General features: G+C 42.2%; 1 protein-coding gene across 1 annotated transcript in view; it reads left to right on the forward strand.

The window, feature by feature from the left end:
- Ndc1 (NDC1 transmembrane nucleoporin) overlaps positions 1 to 8,599 on the forward strand; it is a 51,495-nt gene extending 42,896 nt beyond the window's left edge. The window contains exons 17-18 of the mRNA XM_005353524.3: positions 2,706 to 2,866; positions 6,200 to 8,599. Of these exons, the coding sequence (XP_005353581.1) occupies positions 2,706 to 2,866; positions 6,200 to 6,263 (225 nt within the window). The 3' untranslated portion in view covers positions 6,264 to 8,599. The remainder of the gene's footprint in view (positions 1 to 2,705; positions 2,867 to 6,199) is intronic.
- The last annotated feature ends 2,975 nt before the right edge of the window (positions 8,600 to 11,574 follow it).

Genomic DNA, 11,574 nt, shown 5'->3' on the forward strand with positions numbered 1-11,574 from the left:
AGTGCTGGGATTAAAGGTGTGCGCCACCATTGCCCGGCTCTTACGGGATTTTTTTCTTCTCCTTCTCCTTCTCTCCCTCTCCCTCTTCCTCTCCCTCTCTCTCTGTCTCTCTCTCTCTGTCTCTGTCTCTCTCTGTCTCTCTCTCTCTGCCCCCGTTCTCCCTTCCCCCTTCATAGCCACCTGAATAAATATTCAACCTCACCCTGAAAAAAAAAATTGGCACTTACAGACAAAATGTGTTTCAGATTTTGCATGGCCGCTGTTGGGCAGCTAATCGCCTACAGAGGGTATTTCTCATTTCAGGTGCATCTTATCTTACATCCTGAAAAATGAGGCAGGTGTGTGAGCCCAGGCCTTAGAAAGTGGCAAACAAGAGGCAGAAGTGGGTGATCTCTGAGTTCAAGGCTAACTCAGTCTACACAGCAAGTCAGGATTGTATACTAGCACCCTGAATTGTTTTTGCTTTTAGGCTAAAACTGTAAAATATGGGATAAAAATTGAGTTTGCTACCTCTATATTCTCACTTAGTTTGCACAGTTATTTCACATTATCATATTATTCTTCTGTTGGTGTGTTAAAGGCTTGTGTGTGCCTGTGCGTGCGTGCGTGTGCAAGTGCCTGCACATACATGCTTACGTGTGTATGGTACTAGGAATGGAATCCAGGAGGTGATGTAACTAGACTATAAAAGTCACAAGTTCAGTGGATCCAGGTTGTAAAGGATGATGGCCGTTTTTTCTTGGTAAAACAGCATGAAATCAAGTGCGTGAGGAAATCACAATGAGAATAACCTCTCCATTATAACTCAGTGTTATTAATATTGCTCAAGTGTTTCTCTGAACACCACCTCCCATGCTGCCTAAAAGTATTTGAACTATGCCCAGTCTTAGGAAATAGTTCTTATAAGTTACCATTGTGAAAGAAATGATTGGGCTTGAAGTTACCAGGATACATTCAACATGTGCATTAAATTTTGTTCCTTTTCCAAAATCCTAGGGTATGGTAAAAGAGTTGTTAAAATACATAATCCATAAGCAGTGGCGGGATCAATAGCAGCTCAGTTTGTGGAGCTGGAAAGCAGATGTTGGTAGGTGTAGCAGACCCCAGAGGCGGGTCCTAAGTTGGCAGTGGGAAGGGCGCTTGTTACCTTTGCAACCAAGGTCAGGCACCCAAAGGAGGTTCAGAAACCAACCAGTTAGGACCTAGGTTCTCTGCTGCTATTTGCTCCTTCCCCACCCCAGCCTGATGGTCATCCTCTAGAGGCCAGAAGTGGGCCTGGACTATGCACAAGGTGAGTTCCACTGAACACTGGGCCAGCCCTTCACACAGGATAGTAGACGATTGTTCTCGAGGTGATCTAGGGATAAAGACTTGAGATGACTGAGTCTGGCGTTCACCTCAGAGTCCATGCTGATCACCTTCCAGGAAGCCTGTCAGCTCCGGGAAGCTTTAGTCAGCTCCTTGGGAAGTTCCACTTGCACTCAGGAGCCAAACAGCTCCAGCCTTCTGAGGAGAGGCTCTAATATGGCTGATAGAGACCAAGGGAAGAAAGTATTAAAAAAAACCCAACAAAAACCAAAGAACTATCATCAGCATCCACAGAAATAAGGGATAGCATATCCTTGAGCAAAAATAGGGTGCTAAAATAAGAAAGAACAACAAGATGACATACAAGGGCTCTTGAAATTCAAAACACGATGGCTGGGGTTACTTCAGTCCTGGTGATTGTCTGTGGCTGTGAGTACTGGCCCATGACATCCTCCTCACCAAGCACTCTGGCCACCGTAGGCTAACATCCTTCAGCTGTGCTTCTTTCTCCTCTTACTGTAATAACTGCTATCTTAAAATTATATTATTTGGGCTGGAGAAATGAGGCAGTTAAGAGCACTGACTGTTCTTCCAGGGGACCAGATTTAATTCCCAGCATCCAAAGGCAGCTAACAACTGTAACTCCAGGATCTAACAAGCTCACACAGACAAAAATATGGGCAAAACATAAAATAAGTATAAAATAAAATAAATGCACATAAAAATAAATTTTAAAAATTAAATTATTTGCTCTTGGCCTTTCAAAGACTTTACGCTTTCATTTTTTTAATTGTATCAACCATAAATAAAATGAGTTTTACTGTGTACGCTCTCTTGTCCCATGTACTACTACTGCTCACTGGCGCTCATCCTCTAGAACGGTAAAACCTAATTTAGAATTAAAAAGAAAGAGAAAAGTAGCGTAGTCATGGCTTTCTTCTGGTCCTTTTTGCTGAGATCAGGATTAAAGCCATCCCCTGTCACCAGTGATAAGCAGAGTATGGGGTCTTGCGACTTCTCTGGGCCCTGGAAACCTGAGATGATGTCCTAGACAGCTGTTTTCAAAGTGTTGTGACTGATTCACTGAAGAACATACATGACTTTGTAGATGTGTACATTATCTATAATAAAAATTTTGTTAGACTGACTTAACTTTTAAAATTTTTATTCACTCATTCATTTATTTATTACATTTATATGTGTGAACAGGGCATGAGGAAGTCAGAGGGCAACTTGTAGGAGTCTTTTCTCTCTTGTGTGGGTCCTGGGGAGTGATCTCCAGTGAGCCTAAGTCATGCAGCTTTACAGCAAGTGCCTTTACCCACTGCGACATCTCAAGGCTCGCCTACCCCGGCTTTCACAATGATCTGAACTGTGTTTCTTTCTTCCTGGTCTAGGCTGTTGACAAGTACTTCAAGCTGCCTCACGCTTCTAGTAAACCACCCCGAATTTCAGGAAGCCTTGTGGACTCCTCCTACAAAACATTAAGATTTGCCTTCAGGGCCTCACTGAAAACTGCTATCTACCGCATAGCCACAACGTTTGGTGACCATCTGAAGTAAGTTTACCCATCTGATCCACACTGATGGCTTATCTCAGGAGTTCTGAGAGCTGGCTACAAGAAGGCTTGCGGATTGAAAGTTTTCTTATAGGTCTTTGATGATTCTCTGAGAGTAGAGCTTACATATAGACTTGGTATTTGTGTTTAAAATTTTTGTTTATGATTATCTTTGGGAATGTCTTTCAAATGATAGAAAGTTGTAAAAGCAACAAATATATATATATATATGAATCAAATATATGAATGATATATTTGATACATTTAAGTTACCAAAAGATACTTAAAGGAGAAAAAAAAATACTGAGTGCTTTTCCAGAAAGCATATTAAAAATAATTCTCTTTTTACATTTTAGTCAGGAAACTAAGACTTGGGTAGTTGGGTGAGCAGAATATTCCATAAATGAGGCTGTGGCGCTTTGTGAATCATGCTGGAAAATCACCGGCAGATCACAACACCTTCAGAAACTGAACCAGAGAGAAACCACAAATGCCAGGCCTGTTTATAGTTAGTTTTCATTGATGTTTACTGCTTCGCTCTCATGAAATGCTCTAGCTGGACAGGATGAAGGATACTGGTTTCCTAACTAAGCCGTGTTTATTGTAATTAGTTCTAGAGGGCATGAGAGGTTGTCCCGCCTTTCTGTATGCAGTCAGTAACAGAATACTGTATACTGCCTGCTTTGGTTTTCTTTTGCTTCCACGGCACAAGGCAGTAGCAATAGCAAATATTCCTGGCACACGTTGGTTCTGTGTAAGAATAGAAAAGAACTGTAAATGACCCTGTATCATTGAGACATTTATTTGTTTAAAAGCAAACAAAAATATGTATTAACTTCCATACCTTTGCTGTCCAATATGATGGCATGGATTATAGCTTTTTGTTTCTTTTCTAAACAGTTTTGTGAGGGACAGGGGTTATCCTAATTACATGGGTGTGTCAGCGGAGGCACAGAACAGTTATGTCTTGTCGGATAGCACATTTATACCAGAATGTGAATCTGAAAGGCGGTCATACTTGCTCCAAGAATTCTGTCTTCTCAGGCCAGGTGGTGGTACACACCTTTAATTCCACATTTGAGAGGCAGAAGCAGGCGGATCTCTTAGTTTAAGATCAGCATGGTCTACAGTGAGTTCCAGGACAGTCAGGACTACACAGGGAAACCCTTTCTCACCTTCCCCCAAAATCTGCCCTCTTTCCATTTACAGCACTAGTCTGCCTCTAGGATGTGAGTTGGCATATAGGATGTGCTCCCAATGTCCTCACTGGTGATAGAAGATGAGTAGTTGTGTGTGTGTCTACTGACAGCCAAAGTGGACACACAGGGGTGGAGATAAGGGTTTATTAGCTAAGAAAGGTAGGTAGGTGGCTGATTGAAAGTTCTGAGGATGAAGTTCTCTTTTTCTCTTTCCTCTGAGGAAAGCTATATTTTATGTCACTGACACCGATGAGCAAAGTCAGGACAGAGCCGAACAATAGGAAGAGTCTTAGCTCTGGAGTTGCGAAAACATGTGGGTTTATGTCTGGTTACAGGATTGCTGTCTGTCGTTGTGGGGAAGTTCCTGAAGCAGGTTAGCCAAGGTTGGGTCATCCAGGTAGCCAGTTATAGAGCCAGCATTCAGACCAGATCTTGCTAACTCTGGTTCTAGCTGCAGTGTCTGCACTCTTAACTAGAGAGTCATGTGGTCCCTGTAGATGAACCGGTAGATGGTATTAGACTCTGACTTTGCTTTGTTTTTTTGTTGATAGAGGACAAAAATGGGATCATTTATCTATGTAAAGCCCAGCATCAATATGTGTTATGCCTGTGTAATTACCTGTGTGAGTTCACCCAGAGCTCTGCCCTGAGAACCAGATACAGATGAGGGAAGCTGGGTTTTTGAGATAGGGTCTCTCTATGTAGCCCTGTCTGTCCTGGAGCTTGCTATGTAGGCCAGGCCAGCCTCCAACTCAGAGCTCTGCCTGCTTCTGCCTCCTGATTTCAGGGGTCACAGATGTGAGCCACTGTAGCCAGCTCCATTGTCTCATAATTAGGCAAATTTGGTTCACTTCCAGCTTATAGCATCAAAATGTACTTGAGTGGCAGAGCTTAGAACAACTCTCTACCTTCTAGTGGAGGGAGAGTTAAGGGGCAAGATGTTGGTTAGTTAGTGACAGCCACCTCATGAGTACCTCCCTAGGTGGCATTTTTTACAGTGAAGTGGCTCCATTGGAGTTTCTTTGGGGATCAGGAAGCAGAGATGATAAAGAGGCATTGTAGGATAATCTGTAGCAAAGGCATTAAAACAGGACTTCTTTGGTACTGAAAAGGGTGATCTTCAGGTGTCTGGAATCTTAATGAAAAACTAGAAGCTGGGCGGTTGTGGTGATGGGCACACTCCTTTAATCCCAGCACTCAGGAGGCAGAGGCAGGTGAATATCTGTGAGTTCAAGGACAGCCTGGTCAATAAGAGCTAGTACCAGAACAGGTCCCAAAGCTACAGAGAAACCCTATCACTCTGTCTCGACCTCCCCCCCCCCCCAAAAAAAAAAGGCTAGAAAACCACTGGTCGTGGCAGTACACACCTTTAATTCATGAGGGAGAAGCAGGCGGATCTCTGAGTTTGGGGCCAGCCTGGTCTACAGTGCGAGTTCCAGGACAGCCAGAGCTGTTACACAGAGAAACTCTGTTTCAAAACAGCAAGAAAAAACTAGAAAAATCAACATTTTTGTTATATTCAATTTTTGTTCAAAAGTTTACAAAGAAGTTGTGTACTAGTTGTAGGGTGTATTTGCCTGCATTCTGCCAAGATAACAAGCTTTTGTGAGGGAGAACTGAGTCCCCATCCATAACATAGTGTGTGTTCAAAGGGAGAAATAAATCCAAGCCACCAAGCTGTTACCTTTGAAAACGATTAATGGAATCTATTGTGTTTTAACCAAACATTTTAGTTTAAAGGATTTTATATTAAAGGCAATTCAAATACTCCACAATTCAAAGATAATGTTTGAATCTGGTTTGAATAAAATAATAAAATCCAGAAAATCTACTGCAGGGCCTGGAACTCTGCACAGCAGGTTCCATAGTAGAGCAGGTTAGAGCGATGCCTGCACTTGTCAGTCTGAATTTGCTCTGGTCTTTCAGACGGTAGAAACATGCCATTGCCCGATGCAAGCCCTTGCCTTCATTAGATTGAAAAAGGTTTTCATCCAGCCTTTTCAGAAGTACTAAATAAGTGAAGATTTCTATTCATTTTTAATTGTTTTGAAAAATATTGACTCTGTGCTCTGTGGTTCACTTAATATGCTTAATGTAAAATAAAGCTTATGCTTTGCATTTATGTTTCATTTAGTGCTGTGCAAGCATCTGCAGAACATCAGAAAAGACTTCAACAGTTCTTGGAGTTCAAAGAATAGTTAAGTAATATAAACTGTGTTCATTACCCTGCTGATACAACTACAGATGGGACAGTAAATGTTCAGCATTCTTGGATCAGAAGAAAATGGACTAATTAGATGCTTCCTTTGTCGTGGTGCTTGCTTTGAAAACTATACTTTAATGGGAGAAATCATGGAAAGAAATTCTTAGCAGAATAACCGAAAACTGCCTTTTCTGTACCAAATGCTTTTTGTGTGTGTGGTATAATAAAATCTTTATTCAGTTTTACAGGAGCATCTATGGCAGCCGAGCTGTCTCTCGCTCATATAACTTGATAATAATTACTCACTTTTTTTTTAGAATTAACTTTTGAAAGAGTGGAGCCAGCTCAGAAGTTAAAGTAGGGTGACTTGATACAGTCTTTCCTAATCGCTTTAAGGGTTTAGCTCTTTGTAAACTCAAAATACGTAAACTTAAGATTAGTTTGTTTACTAAAGGATAAAAATGGTAACAGTGGAGAAAAATTCACAGTAAAAATATTGTCTACAGGACATATTTTGTTAATCTGTTAGGTTGTGTTTTTGTTTCCAGGGACAAATTAAATTTGCATGATTGTCCAAAAAGAGTCTCAATTTACAGATGCTAACTCTATATAAAGGAATGTGGAAAAATCGAGTTCTTAAGTTACACGATTAAACATTCACATTTGGTTTTTGGGAAATAATTGAGCAACATCTATGAATTCATTTGTTTTATGCTAGCAAACGATGAGAATATGGGCATTTTCCAGCCAGTTTTGCTTTCTTTTTTGAAACACCGTTAGACGATTGGCAGAGGTTTTCAAATGAGGGAAAAGGTTTTGTAAGAAGATCTTGGAAACTTCTCATTCCCCTACTGTTCGTCTTTACTAGATCAAATTATGTTGTAAGTCTAGTCTGTCTTCACACAGGGAGCAGCCTCAGCCGTGTTAACTGACTAACTAAAATATAATAGGACAATCTTTAAAGCCAGAAACTCACAGTCCTCAAGTAGCGAGTGAAGCCAGTATGTCCGAGGCACACTGTACTCAGGAGCGTGTATGTCCCAAATGTGCATGTGCTCATTTTATGACTTATTAGATCATTTCTTTGGAGATAAAACATTGGAGGTCCTGCTGGTAGATATTCACTGGACTAGCTTTGGACTAAATCCTCCTTCATAAATCAAATCCTTTCCTCTTATCTTTTCCCTCTAGTGTCCCCAAAAGATTTCCTTTAAAGTCAGCACTGTATTGTGTATGAATCTGAAATGTGATGTGTATGCCTAGCCTTTGTCACTGACGTATTATGTCTTTATGGTAGTGTATTTTAACTCTAAAACTTGTCACCCCTTCAAACAGTACACAGCAAATTATAAATGAACCCTGCTAGGCTTAAAAGTCTCCTTATGGAACAATTCCCCCAATTGTCAGGTTTTGGGGTTTTTTAAGTATCCTTCGACCTTGTGTATGAAGTTGGCTTGATGCTTTTTTCAGTGTGAAAGTTGGATTTCCAGTGTGTTAGTTTCTTAGAGATGACCAGAGAAGCATGGCTAGATAATGGGGAACTGTTGTGTTCTGTGAATTAAAGCCATAAGCTTCTTATATTCCCTGACTGCCTCTGACGGCAGCATTTCAGGAGACAAGTCCTTAATCTTCTGTTTCCATAAAGAACCGTGGCATGTAACTCACAGAAGAGAGCGATTCCTTTAAACTTTGACTTACTTCTACGAAATGTCTGGTTCGTTTTAGGTTCTTCCCATTTCCATGTCTTCTGGGTGAAAGTGTATTTGATAGCAGTATGAATATTTCTGGATGTGCTTGCTGTGTATGAGATAGAGACCACAACACTTCCCCTCCCTTCAGATCTGCATTGCATCTGGAAGGTGGCAGGGGGTCAGCCTTTTTCTCCATTCTCTGTTGGTGTGCGAGGGTATTCTTAAAAGGCACCTTCTTCCTGCACAAAGAAGGACCTGAGGGAGGCCGAGAGGAGAGAATCATTTCCTTTGGTGAAGTTGCTTCCTGATGACAAGTCTACTGATGTGATGGCCTGAAAAATCAGTCTTTGAAAACCTTCCTCTGGCTGTGAGTACAAACATGATTTTATCAGCACCTATGTTGGCGACTCTAATGGGACTTTGAGAATCACAAAGCTGCTTTTGCCGAGTCGTGGGAAGCTTGTAGAATAAACCTTATACTGGAGAGTAGACATGGGGAAGGCACACTGGGATCCTGTGCTGGATTTCTTCATGAGTGTTTGTGTGTCTTCCTGTTACTATTTATGATAATCTGTTTATATCCTTTTGTATGTCATTGATACTGAATTGGTTGAAGAATAAAATGACAATTCTTAACTGAGACTGCTCATTGGAGTCTGAATCTCTGTGTGTTTCCTTAGCCATTGCAGGTTAGCCTCGGAGTTGTTGGTATAAAACCTGCACAGGATTTAACTTTTTGAGTAACCAGCTTTTGCCCTTAACCAGCTGGTCTGTTGGGTGATCTGCATTTCCTAGTACTTTTAAAGAGCCTTCATTCTGCGCGTGCTCTCTCTCTCCTTTTTTTTTGTCTTGGCTTTCTTACAGAACTAAACAAAGAGTGCAGGTGCTGAAAGCTGTCTCTTAACAGAGGTTTCTTCTCTTGCCAGAATAGTGTTTCTAAACAGACAGGATTCCCCAGCTAACAGTTCCTTCTGTCGGCTTTACTTAATTAGTTTGACCTTCATCTCTAGGGAGCTGGGTAGTAGGTGTCTTGCTCTTCCAACTCTCAATCATCTTTTAAATCAAATCACTTTACATATTCATCAGTTACCAATCCAACTAGGCTTAGCAAGTTGTTCATTACCATTCTAATTTTTATGACTTTTAGCCTAATTAATTAGTTTGTAGACAGAGCCTTCTATGTGGCCAGGGCCAGCCTCAAGCCATGGTAATTCACCTGCTTCAGCCTCCTCAGTGCCAGGTTCTGTACAGGTGTGCTTCATGCCTGGCCTCTGCCCTCATTTAAAAGTGAGCTGAGGCTACAGGAATGTGCCACTGTGCCCAGTGAGAACTTGCTGTCACAGCAGTTATGAGACTCTTACGACCGTTAGGAACTGATCCTTGTTCCCTTTACCTGACTTGCTTTTTGCAAATTTTTCTTTTAAAATTTATTTGTGTGTGTGTGTCTGTGTGAGTATATGCCATGTGTACACAGATACCTGTGGAGGCCAGAAGAGGGCACTGGACCCCCTGGAGCTGGTGCTACAGGTGGCTGGGAGTTGAACTCAGGTCCTCTGAATGAGCAGCAAGCTCTTTAGAATGAGCTTTGACTTCCCACATAGTTTGTGTATGTCAGTATGATCCCTCACCTCTCTGCCACACACTGAATGTTTGGGCATTCTTTTTTTGGGCCTAGTTGGTATTACATCAAGCTGAGCACAGATTCGCCTCCCCTTGGACACGAGATGCTCTACTCCTTCCCTGGATTCCATCACCGCCCTCAGTACACTTTCACCTGCAGTCCTGAAACGCAGGGAGAGTTCATTTGGATTGTCAGCCTCTCTTCCCGGAGCTTTTCATCTTTAAACATGGAGTGTCCTTAGGTGTCCTGGTGCTAGCCCACTCTGCTGGGTTTGGGCAGCTGTGCAGCTGCTGCTTGTCAGTGGGTGCTCGTGTTCCATCTGGCTTGCACCCACAGCTTTTCCTGGATACTGTTGAGCTTTCCTCAGAAGTGATCCTGCAGGTAGCGTGGTTTGGGAAATCCTACGGGGTATCACTGACTGAGAAACAATTGGGAGGTGGCTTCTTGGTCACAAATCTTTACCTTGATGGCTTTTTGAAGTTATGTTGGCTCTTGATTTATTCTTTTGTCTCTGAATCCACTGGTTCCTTTCTCACAGTATCATTGCTCTTAGTTTCCAGACAGTTTCCACCCCAAATCAGCATAGGCTGGACAAGGCACAGAAAACGTCAATGAGCCAAAGAATAGGTTGCATCTAGGCCCCCTGAAGAACTCGAACACTCAGTATCTCCATGTGGTTCTCTGCTTTCTTTTCTTTCCCTCTGACTGACTTTCTACTCCTGCTTCAGCTGCCCTCTAGCTCCTGAGTTTCCATGTAATGGAAACTGACCAGCTGTTTCTGAATGTCAGCCGAATTCCTGATGGAAAGAAATTGGTCCAAGTGGATCAAGTGTCCAGTTATGCTTGAGGCCAGGTCATGCATTGCTAGCATGGCTTCTGAAAAGTCTATCTTTACTGATGAGAGCAAGGTGGAGGGTAGAGGTGGGTCCCTTAGGATAGGAGCCTCTCAGGATAGGAGACAAGATTTGGGGCTCAAGGCCTTCAAAAAGGACCTCTAGTTATATTGAATTAAAATGATCTCTCCCAGTACCTCCAGGTTCTAGCAGAAACTGCCACTGTCCTGGAGGAGAGCAGCTCCCTGCCACTGATTCCCACAAGCACCGGTTCAAAGTAACCAGACACAGGAAGATGGCAACTTTAGTGAGAACCAACAAAAGCAACAGGCGATCCATATAGATGCAGAGGGTTTCCCAATAGAGCTGTCAGACATACCAAAGTAATTAAGATTCCTCGGTGAAATTACAATTCAGTAGAGAACTGGAAACCATGTATATACACAGAATTCATGTAATTCATTTTTGTTTATACAAACAAGATTTGAAAAAGCCATAAAAATTCTGGAATAGAAAATTATCCTGAAAGGAGTTTATTAACCTAGTATTTTATATTCAGTTTTTGTTTGTTTGTTTTGAGACAAGTAGCTCAGGCTGGCCTCCAGCTTCTTGTCCGCTTGCCTCCACCGCAGGCATAAAACCATGGTGGGTTTATGTCGTGCTAGGATTGAACCTAAGGCTTCGTGTGCGTTAGGCAAGTGCTCTACCAACCGAGCTACATCTCCAGGTCCCATATCCAGCATTTGTCTTCAAAGATTGTGGGGGTAAATAAAGACATTTCAGACAAAAACTGAGAAATTCTTACATGAGAAGCTTTCTTAGGAAGTAGCTTTTTTCCCCTTCAGAAAAATGGAAGGATGGTAAGGAAAAGAGAAACAGAGAAACATGAACACTGATTTAGAAAACAATGTCTTGCAGGCTTCTAATACGTAGAGAATTAGTATAGACTCAGAAAGACAGGTGAGTCGGCACTTGGGAGTGGAAACGCTCTCAGGTCTTTACAGTGTCGGGAAAGACCAGCGGTAGGCTGTTGGTTGAGGTAGACTCTGCGCTGTGTGCTGTGGAGCTCCAGCGGCTCGCAACTGCCGTGATCGCCAACCTGTGCTACCATGACCAGCGTGGCAGGCTTCGATAGTTAGAAGAGGTGCATTGCAGTGTGGG

Source organism: Microtus ochrogaster, chromosome 10 (genome assembly GCF_000317375.1).
Source record: "Microtus ochrogaster isolate Prairie Vole_2 chromosome 10, MicOch1.0, whole genome shotgun sequence".
NCBI lineage: Eukaryota > Metazoa > Chordata > Mammalia > Rodentia > Cricetidae > Microtus > Microtus ochrogaster.